Source organism: Varanus komodoensis, unplaced genomic scaffold, assembly GCF_004798865.1.
Source record: "Varanus komodoensis strain SLA01 unplaced genomic scaffold, ASM479886v1 scaffold22, whole genome shotgun sequence".
In the NCBI taxonomy this organism is placed as follows: domain Eukaryota; kingdom Metazoa; phylum Chordata; class Lepidosauria; order Squamata; family Varanidae; genus Varanus; species Varanus komodoensis.
In genome coordinates this window covers 18,175,777-18,190,307 of record NW_025335606.1, presented here as the reverse complement: position 1 = coordinate 18,190,307, position 14,531 = coordinate 18,175,777, and the positions used below count along the sequence as shown (strand labels likewise).

General features: G+C 46.7%; 1 protein-coding gene across 1 annotated transcript; it reads right to left on the bottom strand.

The window, feature by feature from the left end:
* Positions 1-2,137: 2,137 nt before the first annotated feature.
* On the bottom strand, positions 2,138-13,204 carry LOC123023927. Its single transcript, XM_044431064.1, has 5 exons — positions 13,089-13,204; positions 7,424-7,592; positions 4,129-4,306; positions 3,961-4,032; positions 2,138-2,308 (listed from the first exon to the last, which is right to left on the bottom strand). The coding sequence occupies exons 1-5, from the start codon at positions 13,153-13,155 to the stop codon at positions 2,138-2,140; spliced, it is 657 nt and encodes a 218-aa protein (XP_044286999.1). The 5' UTR covers positions 13,156-13,204.
* Between the last annotated feature and the right edge of the window lie 1,327 nt (positions 13,205-14,531).

Here is a 14,531-nt window from a genome sequence, read left to right as displayed (position 1 = left end):
GAAAATTTCCCTGTCATCTCTGTTCTGTTGTCAGTGCCGCTCATGATGAATTAGGCTTTCTGCTTTTCAGTTCTCAGTTCTACTTCCAGTCTCAGTGTACAGCGAGAGCCTGCTTTAGGGTTGACTTCTCGGTTTTAATCTCAGTGCTGAGCTGCATCAGTCATTCCTACACATGGGCTAGATTACTGTTGATTATAACTTTCTTTTTGGCAATGAGTTGCCGCTTGAAATCTTAGGCTCTGTCTAGAGTATTTGTATGGAAGTGGAGTCAATTCACTGTGGTTGTGTATTTTGATTCTACAAATGAGACCTGCCACAAAATAATACAGTATAAAGTGAATGTGTTAAGTATGCCAGCCAGGCCTTGTTCCAGGCTGTCTCCATTCTTTAAACCCTGCTTTAACCCTAAACAGGCAGTCTCTGGTTCAATGCATGCTCATTCTGCATTGGACCACTTTGGGAGTTTGTTTTCACACCTCATCTGTTGTTTTTCTATGGACATTTTTATTTGTACTTCTGCAAATTTTTGAGTTCTCCTCATCAGTGCTGGCACCTCCCTCCTGTTTTCCAGTGGCCCTTCCTTGTCTACAATTCCACTCCCACTGGGAATCAGAATTTCCTATTAAAGGGAAGGATACTCAAATAAGAAGAATGAAGACTCTCAGTGATTCCCCAGCACCATCCAGCACTTCCAAGAGGCATCTGAACATGACAGAAACTTTAGAGAAGACCTTACCATGCTGGCAGCAAGAAGCTAAGAGTGGCACTCCTATCTTCCCCATCTGCTGGAGTGCACATGTGAGCTTTGTGACTTAGATCTATCCTATAGGAGTGCATATGAACTGTGCAGATGTGTGTAATTAGAAATACTTCTGTAGTCTCATAACTCAGCACAAATGCACACTATAAGAAGAGGATTTCACATGCCAGCCAGGCCATCCTCCAGTCCATCACTCCTTTGGTTTTCTGTCTTTTTAAACACCACCTGTATCACTTCAACCACTGTAGTTGCATGCTGCAAGTGGTAGTTAGAGGACTGCCAATGGGCCTGTGAGCTACCATCTACTTGCATCTTTAAACAGGATTTCAAACAAATCCATGGAATATTGTTCAGTGGCTATTTGCCGAGTGAGCTGCGGCAAAACATCAGAAAGTGGAGGGCTTGTGTTTAGCATCCAGCCAGCCGTGCCCTTATCAAGGATACTCCATTTCCCCACATTCACTTCTCTGCTTCCTCCCTTCTAGCACTCAAGTAGCTGACACTCCATTCTGTGGCTATTGAACCTGCCAAGTCCTTGTTGAGTTGATGTTGGTTCCCGCTTTATAATTACCCCCCTCAAGTTTTGTACTTTTGTAAACCTTGGGGATCCCCCAGCCTGATGCTAGTCTTCTCTTGGGCTTGGATGCTGCCATGTTGGCTATGCAAGGGCCAGAGAACTTGAGACTGGACTTAGTATATCGAATAACTAAACAAAACCTTGCTGAACAATGGCAGTCGCCCTCCAGATGTTGTGGATTTGCAAGGGAATTTTTGCACCCAGAGCTGCAGCAGCCTGACTAAGAAGTGCAGCTCTGTTAGATCCAGTGGTGCTTTCACACTAATGAGCTTCGAGGCAGGAATCCTACTCCTGTTTATAGGATTGAAAGAGGAACAAGACCATGCCAAGAGGCTTGGAAGGGAGGCACAAGGACCTGCGCCCAAGGTCGCCATGGCTGGGCTGCTGCCCCTCTGCAAGGGGCCTAGGGACAAACCAGCCCCTGACATGGAGGTGCTCCTCTTCATCACCAGGACAACCTGCTCCTTCACCTGCTTCTCATTCTGGCCCAGAAAATGGTGGTGGGGTGTGTGGAGGAGCCGCAGATGCCCCACCTGCTCCCTCCCTGGCTCTGTCAAGTAAGCAGGCCTGTGGCAGTCATGATGAGGAAGAGGGTAAAGCGCAAGAGCAGCTGCTGACCAGGGAAGGAGGGCCCTTCAGGGAGCCTTGCCCCAGAGCCCTTTAGTGCCTGGGGGATCGCCCTAAATTGGGAAAGGGAAGAGATGCTGAGATATAAAGTGGACAGGGCAGTCCAGACACCTGGGTCCAGTGCTGGGAAGGCTGGGAGGCATGCCACTCCCCCAGGGCAGGGCTGAAGGCCATCAGGGGCTGGGGCACAGATCCTGCTCTGCCCCCATGAATCCCTCTTTGGGAGAGGCTTCTTCAGCAAGCTGTGCTGAAGCTCCTGCTGAGCCCGTCGCCCACACTTGGCAGCTCTGTGCGTGGGGAGAAGCAGGGCTCCCGTCACTCTCATGCTTCGACAGGTGGATCTGCTGAGGGAAGGAATGGAGAACGGGTCGGTTAGGAAATCTGGACTCCCGGTTCTGCTTTCACAAAAGAGTGCATGTGCTTGCTTCAGGGGTAGGAGACCCACTTCCCTCCAGATAGTTTGGACAATGACTCCCATGAGCCCAAGTCAGCAGAATGGAGGCTGTAATCCAAAGTCACCTGGTGGGCATCAGGATGCATCTTGTTTTTCTCTCCCACGCCCCACAGCCTGGTGTTTTCATCACTACGTGCAGGTTGGAATCCACACACTGCCCATCTGCACTGAAAGAATTTGGGGTCACCCACCTGGGTGGTGAGAATGGCAGGGTAGCTAAAGGGGATTCCATCAAGAGGTAGGAAGTCTGTGCTCAGTGAGTCCTGTGCCTTTCCCTACCACCACCAGCCCCAGGGAAAACAGGCCCACTCTGCCATCCTAGTAAAGTAATCAAAGGTAGCAGCACAAAAGGGGCTGGCGCTTATGGCTGTAGGACAGTAAAGCCCATATGCACACTTCCTCTGTCAACAAGCATAGTTGCAAAGACTGGGAAGGAGCTTGCCTGAATGTTCTACGTGTCACAAAGGAAGGCTGCAGTTTGTTGTTCACTCCAGAGGGAAAGCTGTACTGGTTTGTTGCCTCAAAGCCAATACAAAAAAAGGGGGTTGTGGTACCTTAAAGATGGGCACATTTATTCAGGCATAAACTTTCATGCAACATAGCACACATCATCAGGTGCATCAGATGAAATGGGTCAGAGTCCATGAAAACTTTTTTTCAGACTTTGCTTGTCTTTACGGTGCTGTTTTGTAGCAAACCACCTTTTCCTCCCACATCTCTACTTGCTGTAACGCTATGTCACTCCTTGCAGGTAGCCTGGTAAGGTGCTGATGCCCTACTTAGTCACACTAGGTTAAGCACTTCTGTGGTCTCATGGTGCATTAGATGCCGAATAGAAAAGTTACTGGGTCCATTCTTATACTTTGCATCGTGGCTGGTCCGCACAAATTGCAGACCACAGGCTAAAAGAGTTCCTGGACTACACCCCCCAGTTTCAAATGGCTGGGAAATATCAGCACCATAAAATGCTCCCAAATTATTTTAAGAAAAGCTCCTTGCATGTAGAAAGGTAGCTTGACAGAGAGAAGTCTAGCCTAGCCACCCTACTCATTATCTTGACACACTAGCTTTCTGTGAGAAGGGATTCTTTCATAGAATCCCTTTCATTTTTCCACTTGCGACACTTCCCCCACAACCCAAATAGATGCATCCCTGACATGCAGGCAAAGTTTTGCCATGGCCAAGTGCTCTGTTCTGGTTTAAAGATTCAGAACTGTTGCTCATCTACCGGAAGCACTTGGACAGCAGACCGAGCTGGCAGGCACACCAGTCACCCGCTCACAGTCTTCCACATGAGGATGAGACACCCTGTAAGCCTATTTAAATTATGATGACTCCTCTTTACATTTGTGTCAATACATGCACATCAACAAATGCAAATGTTGGACATTTTCTGCCCTCTTCTGTTCTCTTTTTGTGGGATGTGTCAATGCCCAGCACAAAGTTCATCTGAGCTTGTGATGGGGATGTGCCTCTAACATACTGAGTTGAGGCTGAAGAGAGGAAGCAAAGAGACAGATGGAGGGAAGGGGGAGAACTTACTGGAGGGCTGGTGCTTGTAGGTGTCTCTGGGCAGCTCCGGCGTGGGGCGCAGGTGATGACTGACGGGCGCATCTAGAATGATCAGGTCAGAGACAGGAGCATGAGTGGGAGGTGGGAAGGAGGCGGGCAAAGCAAGCAGGGGATGGACTGCTTTGTCCAGAAACTCACCTGCTGCAATTGGGACACGGTGAGGGCTGGATCCAGCAGGGGCTTCCTCAGGGGGCACTGGTGTGGGCAGGAAAGGTGGAGAGCCCGAGAATCCTTGCAAGGCTCAGCTCTGGAGGTGGTGATGCAGGCCACAGCAATGGGGGCTTCCGCAACGTGAGGTGCCATTTGCTCAGGGGAGCTGGAATTTGCGCAGAGAGCAACCATCACTTACCTGGCAGATTATTTACATGCTGCACAGGACTGGATGAATGACTAGGCATGGAATGTGCCTGCACAAAGGAAGGTCAATGCGAGGCCAGTTACTAAGGCCTAATTATCAATCTGAATGCAAATTGAAGTTTTTGTATTCAAATCTGGGGTCTCCGGCTCAGAACAGAGCAAGTTGTAAAAAGGAGAGACTGCCCCTGAGCCATATGCAAAGCATGTTTTCCTCACTGATGCAGCCCTAGCTAGGCCTCTGTTATTACACAGGTGGCCTCTTTTGCAGAGGCAGTCCTCTATTTGGGGCTGCCTGAGGGGCCTCTGCTATTTGAAGGCCTTTCTGTCCCAGTTCTGGTTTGTAGATCAAGACCCATCAGAACCGTTACTTCTCAATGTTTTGCACTCGGAGACTGAACAGACAGGCCTGCACATTTGCCACTGTAAGCTGAGGTCCACTGCATTTCTGTTTAAATTTTAATAACCATTTCTAAATTTGCATTTATGCATATAAATGAGCACAGGCAAATATTATGCAAATCAGCTACCTCTTTTGTCCCTTTTTGGACTCTTCATAAGATACCAGAGTGCATGTGACACATCTTCCAAGATAGCTTGCACCCCATTCCTCCTCCTTTGGAGGACAACCCCTGCTGGCAACATGGAAGGCAACAGGCCTGACCAAGCTTCTAGACCTCTTGAGACTACTCTGCAAATCAGCTGAGAGGAGAACTGTGGCCCTGGGATGCCACAGAACTTGTCTGCCCTGAGGAACAGTCTGGGCACATGGTGCCCATTTCACTGGGCTAGTCATGACCTCACAGTCTGATCTGCTTCTCCTGGTTGTTAAAGAGGAAATGTGTGATTGCGCAGAGAGAGACCCATGACCTTTACATAATTTCAGGCATGAGGTAGGGGAACGCATCTTTGTGCAGGAGGAGGAAGAGGAGGAGGAGGAGAAACGGGCAATATCACAGGGACATGAGACCCCAGAATATGACTCGGTGCATATTCAGGCTAATCTGTGGCTGTTACCCTGTAAAACATTTTAATTCTATTCAAAGTCAGCACCACTAATAAGATTGTCTGGGCCAAGTACGTGGTTTGTATCTAACCTAGGCTTTGAAATATATGAACATAGTTTGCAATGAATATAAAATAGCCTATATAAGTTATTCATTCATTTTATATAAGGGAAACTGAAACTGAAAGATTAATGACTTGCCCGTGGGTATTGCACCAAATTTAAAAATTTACCTTGTGCCATTTGAGCAGAGATTGATTTAAAGCAGAAAGGCTAACTTCCAACAACTGACACACATTTAAATATGTGCATTTAATTGGGTGGCATTTATCCATCACCCAAAAAGAAATGTAATACCATGGAAAGAAAACAAAGTGAGTGTGCAGATTTGCAAAATATTTGCAAATGCTAATATATGTGTGTATCAATAAAAATTTAGAGTTAATTATCATAGCTGAAAAAGAAATGCAACCATCTCACCATACTGGGGAGACTACAACAAGCAACCTGTGAAGCTCATTCAGTTTGCTGCTGAGGTGCTGTGGAGGGAAAACTCCAGGCCATTTGCTTTTCTTAGGGTGCTTTATCTTTAAATTGGTCCTGGACTGGACAGACCTCCAAATAGGGAACCTGTTCAAACTGAGGACAGTCCTCTGCTAGTCCTTCAAATAGAGGACCATTCTCTGTTAAGCAGGACAACTGGCCACCCTAACTAAAGACAATCAACAAATGCCTACTTTGCAAAACCATTTTCTATTAAGAATATAGTCAGAAATGTTGTGTTTGAAGAAAAGGTGATAAGAGCGGTGAGTTTTCTCTCCCACTTTTGCTCCCTGTTCATCTGTGAATTCCCCCCCCCCCCCCAGTATTTACTGTGCGAACACTAGGGGCTTCGAAGTGGATGCATGAGTATAAACCTATATTTATATCATTATTTGTTTTTCGGCGCCAGGCTAAGACCTTTTTATTTAAAACTTATTTTAATTGTTAAATTATTGAATTAATTAGGATTTTAAAATGTTTAGCCGAGAATGCACCGGGTGTTTTTAAACGATTTTTTAAAATTGTTATATTATCATTATGTATGTATTTATGTATTCTTTGTGAGCCGCCCCGAGGCTTTGTTGCAGTGGAGGTGGCACAGAAATGTTTTAAATAAACAAACAAACAAACAAACAAACAAACTGGGCTTTTCAGGATTTGCTTATAAGCTCACTGGAAGAGATGCAGGCAAATCGTGATCTCTAAATTCAAGCTGTATGCAATTCCTGGCTCTTGGCTGAAATCCTGGACAGCCCCTTGGTCAGCTAGATGGACCAAGGCTCTGACTGGATAGAGGCAGTTTCCACAGTTCCCAATGATTCCGTAAAGGTACTGGAGCATGGTAGATAGCAGCTCAACAGGGGCCATTAATGACTTCTGCAACTCCCAGGAGCAGCCCTTGGTCTCCATCCCCTCCATTCACAGAGGATCCAGCCTGGCACACTACAGGTCCAAATGCCACCTTTCATTCCCTTCTGTGGAGCTGCTGCTGGGATCATGGCTAAAAGACAGAGCAAACAGTGAAGAACTCTCCTGCACTCTCACTTTGCTGCTCCCCAGCCTTGCTTAGCCAGTTTCCCTTTGCAGTTATTGATACTGGCCCATTTTACATGGTTGTTGCACAGCACAGTGTGCACGAAGGATCTGAGTGTGCCACAGAAGCATCGTGCAGCAGGGCCAGCTTCGAGGGATGGTGTAGCCAGGCACCTGCCAAGGGCCCTGACAGGGCACCTAGCAGACCTGCTCCTCCTCTGCACCACTGCAAGCCACCAGGTGGTGGAGAGGAAGAGGAGCAGCTGATGCCCTTTCTATTTGCCTGTTGGTTCCCTGCCTGTCAAGCAAGCAGGTGCCAACCATCCCATGAGATGGGGGATTCCATGAGATGGGGGATCCCATGAGATGAAGGCTCCCCACTGGAGGGGTCCTGCCCAAGAACATCCCCCCCCTTAACTGGCTCCTGCCCTGAAAGGAAACAGGCTAAAACAGTTTCCTGGAGAACAGCGCCCCCTAGTGTGCCTCAACATCACTCACGTTGCTGAAGGTCCACATGCTGCTCGCCAGATCTTGGGCATCTTCAGCCCCTCCAAGCTGGCATCCAGGCTTTTCACATCCATGCTGAGCTTGCGTCTGACTGTGTAGGCAGGCAACCGATGGGTTGGGAGACGGTGGAACCTCTGCTCATTCTCAAGAGAGGGTTGACCTGAAAATCAGATATCTATGTTGGCGACTTGGCTTGGGACCATGATACCTGATGGAATGCCTCTCCTGACCTTCATCTACCTGGACACTACAGTCAAGTTCTCAGACCTTTCTCTGAGGGAGAAAGAGCCTTTTCAGTGGTGGCCCTCCAGTTATGGAATGAGCTCCCCACTGAGGCCTGCCAGGAGCCAACTTACTATTTTTTTTGCTACCTCATAATAACCATCCTCAACTGAAGGACATTTCAGTTAGTTGCCAGGGCTTGGTGGTTATTGGACAGGTTTAATAAGGCCTTCTTAACTTATAATGTTGTTTTTCTATATTTATCTGGTTTAAAATTTTGAATCCTAACTTTTATGATGCTTTAATGGTATATTTTATATTGTTTTTTTAAGTATGCTTTTGTGAACTACTTAGAGAGCTTCAGCTGTTGAGTGGTATAGGAATTAAATATACAAATTTGGCAGCTGGGGTGGAGTTGGGGGCAGGTTTGAGACAACAGATTTGTTTTCCAGTTCAGGGAGACACTGCAGCTTAGGATAAAGCATGAGAACCATAAAGGATCTTCTGGACTTCAACTCCCATGAGCTCCAACCAGTGTGACCAATGGTCAGGGAAGCTGTGAATAATGTAGTCCAGAACATCTGGAAGGCACTAGGTGGGGGAAAGCGGAGATAGGCTAAATCTCTCTCTCTCTCTCAAACTCTCTCGCTGTGCATGCGTGCGTGCGTGCGTGTGTGTGTGTTCAGGGTCTTTCAACATCCCCTTTGCAGCCCCCACCAGCAATGCACCCTCCAAATCTGCTTGGGAGCATTGCACGGTGGGCACCTGAGCACCCGTGGGGAATACACAAGGAACTCATTGTGAGGAGGAGAGGATGCAGAAGTCCTGTTTAGAAACCAGCGTCCTTTAACCAAACAACAGATCTGTATCAAACCCACAGAGTTTGAAATATAGCTGAATTTTACATTATGCAACATTTAACTTCATCACTGCCAAAGACAATCTGTGCTTTCTGTTCTCACTGCTTTGAACTTTAGGTGTTTAATTGGTTGTGCCGGAAATAAATATTGTGGTGCAGTGGGTGAAGATCAGGTTATGTAACATAAGGTGCTTGTGCATACATCCTAACCATGCTTATTTATCAAGAAGAGCACCTGTTTTCTCTACTCTGGCTCAAAATAACTTTCACTGCTGTTTTCCTATTTGTGCCTAACCATGGCATTAAAAAAAAATGGCACCATGAGATGCACACATCATCAGTCTTTAGGGTTTGTCTCCCTTCTCGGGGTCTCTAAAAGGGACAGCAATCAGGGTCTTTCAAACACGGCAATCCCTTGCATGTCTGCTCAGAAGTAAATGTCCCTGCGTTGAATGGGGCTTAACTCCCATAGGGTTGTAGCCTATGTCTCTGAGAGGGGCAGGGACACAACTTGCACACATGTGGGCATGTTAAGCATTGCCTGGCACACAGCCGGCTGTTTCATATGCACAGTGCCCTGCTGAACTGTCCATTTTGGACTGCAGATGTCATACAATTGATGCATACAACAACTGTGTTTTTGTGCTAATTATGTAACCATGCTGCCTTGGATGGTAAGTTAATGCAGAAAAGGTCACTCCCACCCACAGCAGACAGACTAGAGCAAAGGCAGGCAGGATTTTTGGTCCTGAAGGTCACATGCAGTGTCAAGTAGCAGGGCAGTGAAACATGTGCACATAGACATACATGCATGTAAGCACACATAAGCCCTGTCCTTGCTCCTCATTTCACTTTCAGTCACGGCTTTGGCAATATAGAAAAAGGTCCAGGTCAGGATCACTGCAGAAGCTGCAACATTTGCCAACATGATCAGAGAATGGGATCACCGTGGTGGGGGCAGCTTAAAGCCCATGCCCTCCCTCAAGGGGTGCTGATCGAGGCCACTGTTTTGATTCCACAAGGAGGGCTCCTAATGCTACTACAGCAAAGGGCTTGTGAATCTCTTCTGTCTTTCCTAGTTAAGAAAAGAGCTGGGAGATGGCATCATCTGGGGAGTCTCCAGCAAAATGCCAGAAATGAGGCAGGGCAATTACAGGACAAAAGCCTCCTCTGGAAGCACCCTGGTGCTGCTAATAGCTGCATTGAAACTGTGGCCTTTTTCCTACCACCCAGCTGATGCTTGATGGCTTCAGAGATGGAACTGAGAGCAGCAAAGGGTTGCATATAACCCAGGACCAGGAGTTACCCATGCATGGAGCAGAGCAATAGCTAAGAAAGTTCAGGCTGGGGGCTTAGACTGGGATTCTCATTATGACCCCACTGATCTTATCAGCTGTCTCTGATGTTCAGCTGTGAAATATCAGGGAGGCTCTTTGCCACTCTATGTTCCATGATTCCAGAAGAGCACAGAAAAAGCAAAGAAGAGGCATTAGGCACCAAACTTGCTTTAATTTAAAAGGCAAGCTTCTAGACTTTATGGTAATCAAAATATTATTGAAAAGGTAGGGGCGATGCCTTGTGAAATCAATAAAACTGGAAGGTGGCTGAAAGAGAAATCTATAAATGTCTACTCAGATGTAAGTCCCATTGAATTAAGTGGGATTCCCTCTCAAGTAAGTGGGTACAAGACTGCACCTCTAATTCTATAATAATAATACCAGTGACTAGAAAAGCCAGAATAAATTATGCAAAAGGTAAAAAGATTGCAGAATAAATAAGGTTTAATAAATAGAGTGGCATCCTATATCTTCTTGATGCAGGATCTGGATTGCACGGGTACAAATTTTTCATTCATTCAAGTATTTACTTTTGTGGGGCAAGGAATGCAGAGCTCTTTCTGCAGCTTGCCTATCTCAACAGGTATCGATCAAATAGCAGCTGTTCTCCAGAGACTTCCTTGAATCTTGTCTGCCTCAAGACAGTTAACCACAGCTCAAGACCAAAAATTCTTTTCTTAAGAAAGAATGCTGCACAAAACTCTTGCTCACAAAGGCTTGGTAGGCTAAGGGGGAAGGGAAATAAGTGCAATACAGTGCACAAAACCTTATTTTTTCAAAGTGCTGTTCTTTGCTTGTTTGAAGTCTGGTCTTCATTGAACCTCTGGAGCTTTCTTCTACTTCTTTTTCAACAGGCTTGTTCTAAAGGCTCAACCAGTCATGGAACACACAGGACACACTGCCCTTCCTTTGGCTTGGCTTCCACATGGCCAATTTGATTTGACTCTGCAAGGCCTCCTGTCCTTACTCTGAATATGTGAATTCACCCTATTTTGCAGGTTTTCCTGAAAAATCACCTTGTTTAAATTCAGAAACATATATGCATATGCATATACCTGACATTATAATTTCCCCTACATGCTTAAACCCAGCTGGTAAAAATAGCCATATAAGAAAGTCTGACACAACTTTCAGAAGAGCTGGTGTAGCACATTGGTAAGAAGCAGAGTGGTGACCTAGAAAGTTCTTGTCTGGCCTGCTTCCACATCTTGTCTTTGCTCTGAATATATGTAGCCCAAGGCAACCACTTGCTCAACTTCTGTGCCTGGAGATAATACCACAGATGAACTTTATAGAGAGGCGGATTTGGAGAAATGCCTCTGGAAAGGTGTGGTCCCAACCCAACTTTTCCATCCTCATCTCCTCTTGGCAGTGTTTCAGACTGCCAGAAATCTTTCAAGGACCAGAAAACCTGCTTTTCTGAAAGGGAGAGTCCCATCATATTGGGTAGAAGTGCCTTCTTCATGATTGCCATTGTTAGACATCGTCAGCCAAGGCTCAGACTTTGGTGAATCCCCAAGAAAAAAGGAGTTTTCTCAGCTGAAGTTTAGGGACATCATTGTGCTCTCTCAGGTCACTGGAGACCCTCCCTCAAGGACCAAGGGGGTTTCAAACAGCAGTGCTGCTCCTTCACATTTGCTACAATTGCAAGGGCTGGGCACTGATCGGGACTGGGTGCCCAGTTTTATATCTGATACAGAAGAAGCACTTGAAATAGTTCACCACACACTTACTAAAAACAGCATATGTTTGAGAAGAGCCTAACCAAGCTTGGCATGCTAGCTTTCTATGTGTAGGGAGGGCTTATTTTGAGGTTTTGAAGAAGGGGGACTGTTCCAACATACAGTGCCCCCCACACCACCTATTCTAAGAAGGACTAAAGCAAGCCAAACAGTTTGAGGCAGGCAGTATTACACCCTTTTTTTTGGAGTGGATAGACTGGCCCTCTGGGCTGAACCCTCCTGCCCTTACAGAAGTGGGTGGTGGTGCAATAGCACTGACTAATGGTTCATGTTCAAACAGGTACAGCGTGGTATTTGACACCACTTGTGTAGGAGATGCACATCTGGACCTGAATTTAGAATTTGCAGGATTAGCTAATTAGTGGTGAACCTTGTGCCATATTCATGCCAGCTCTCACTTGGCTCAGAACACCAACTAGCCCAAGTTCGGTTGTTGCACTTTGAAGACAAAAGGTTTGCCAAAGCAAAAGCTTCATCGGATGCATGAAGCCAGCTGAAGGCAATCTGTCAAAATGTGCATTCTAGCCCATAAAAGCTTATGGTGCATTAAATACATCAAGTGTCACAGACCCTTTGCCATTTTCATGCCTATCCTTTGTGCATTTACACTGTATTGGATCCAGATTTACAGCTAATGGGACAGGATAAAAATCTAAAATAAATAATAAAAATTTACTCCTTAGAGTAGGCCCACTGATATCACACTTTGTTGCCAGCTCAGTTAAGATTTCAATGGGATCTTCTCTAAATAGAATTACATCTGGATTCAATACATGAATTGTATGTTGGGGTTCTTTCCTCAACCCCATTTTCCCTGCTGATAAGACAGAGCACTTTCACTACCCAAAGCGGATTCATAGCATTTTCTGGCTGAAATCCAGCAAAACATAGGCTATTTTGCAAATACAGGTGAATCGCTCTCTGCCCGGAGAGTTGGCTATCTAAAATTCAGTCCCACTGCAAATGGGATGGGAGAAGCAGGAAATCAACATCAAAATCAGGGCATTGTGGAATTGTGGCAAGCAGGACAGTGCATCAGACAACACATGCAGCCCATACATCTCAGCCGAATATGAGTGGAAGGGGGTTGTGGACTGGGTTGGTCTAGCTGGGCACTGCTGGCAGAGCAGGACTGGTGGGAGGGCAGGGTGCTGCCTCTTCGGGACCTAGTGCATGGCCCAGCCTGCAATGGCTTTTCGTGCCCTGGGGCATGTTGCAGAGTGTTTCCTGTAGGTGTGCTATGGCAAAAAATTAGGGAGCCATGTGTGGCCCTTCTCGTTTTCAGAAATGATCTATCTGCAGGGCCTGGGCAATCAGTGCAAGAATCTGCACTCACCTGAGCCACTACCCGTCACTGTCCTTTGCCTCCCAAGGAGTTGAGACCTCCTGGACAGCAATCCTTGCCTCCACCTCGTTACCAATTCTGAATGCAGCGCTGACACTTAGCAAGCCAGCACTATGGGGCTGGCGAGCGGGGAAGGATTTCTGGGACTCACCTTCCAAGATATAGACTTTGAATCCGCTGCTGATGCCGGTGGTGTAGCGAAAATCAGCCAGGGCCATCACTGCTGGGGGGAGAGGTCCACACAGAAGGACTGCTGCAGGCGCTATTCGTCTTGGAAGATTAAATTAGCTGCAAATATGGTCATCCACGGGACACCCCGAATCTAAATAGCTGACTTGGGAATCTCGCCCTGCTCCAGGGAAAGGGAACTCCGAGCGTACCGTTAAACGCACCCCTTTTCTCTGGAGAAAGGAGTGGGGGGCCACCAATTTCCTGGATCCCACTACCAGGTTGTTCTTTTGCGAAGTTTAATGCTCGTGCATCGCCTGCAGCATCCCTTCTTGAACTTTTGGACTGCGCCTCTGGAGGGGCGGAGCCACGATTGGCCAATCTTAACTCTCCCTTTCTCTTCTCCCGGTAGCCCCCTTAGGGCTAGAGCGCACGCGCGCCGCGTCACGCCCTTGTGGGTAGGGGGGAGCGTGCAGTGCCTCCGAAAGCGCAGAGGGGAGGGGCTGAGGGCGGAGGGGTGGTGCTATGGCAAGGTGGTCCGATTTGCGTTTAGAGGTCCCGTTGCGAGGACCGTTTGGAAAGCAAACGATGGAAGCAAGTCGATGGAAGACATTTAAGCCTGAGCTGAGCTTAAATGGGGGAGGGCTCTCATTTGCTTCTTAGTGAGCCGGGGTCTTTTTTAAATGCATGCTATATTCATTTTATTGCTGGTTTGTAGGTCATAGGTCATCGCAGTGCATGGGGCAAGAAAAGCGACCCAGCTTTTTAAATGGTTGTGCCGATTAATCAAATCTATAAGCATGGAGGGAAGAAAGGCTGGGGGCGAAGACACTCTTAGGCAGGGGTGGGTAATTAATTTTCCTATGGGGCCACATGAGAAACTTTGACAGTTGTTAAGGGCCAGACCACTACACTTACAGCTCTGATCAATATATATCTCTATAAAAACAGTAAATGAATCATTACAATGATACAATGAAAATGTAGAGTACAGAACAACACTAATGAATATTCACAAAAACATTAACATTACATGAAAAGCAATAAATTCAATTCAATTTTACTTACATAGCGCAAATTTACAACATATGTACTCTCCCAGCGCTTAACATAGTAAGCATCTATATTACGATGATATATATTTGCATTGACTTTTAATTTGCCAGTGACCTCATGTGGGCCAGTCAGGGTCAGCCTTCGGGCCGGATGTGGCCCGCGGGCCGTACCATGCCCAGGTCTGCTCTTAGGAGTGCCTCGCGGGATGAGTGAAGGACTGGGAGTCGACATCAGGTCAAACCTCAGGATGGATCAAGTTTGTGAAAATGTGATGGGGAGGAGATGTGAGCATTGCCAAACCAAAATCTGAATAGTTCTGGAGCTTGCCTAGGGACAAGGGAATGTCTCCTAAAGAGGGCTGTGAGGAACC

Excerpts from the sequence above, each read along its gene's own strand:
- LOC123023927 (XM_044431064.1), bottom strand. The coding sequence starts at position 13,155 with ATGGCCCTGGCTGATTTTCGCTACACCACCGGCATCAGCAGCGGATTC. Across the intron at positions 7,593-13,088 it reads CAAAGTCTATATCTTGGAAG|GTCAACCCTCTCTTGAGAAT; the intron begins GTGAGTCCCAGA and ends TCTGATTTTCAG. Across the intron at positions 4,033-4,128 it reads CCGTGTCCCAATTGCAGCAG|ATGCGCCCGTCAGTCATCAC; the intron begins GTGAGTTTCTGG and ends TGATCATTCTAG.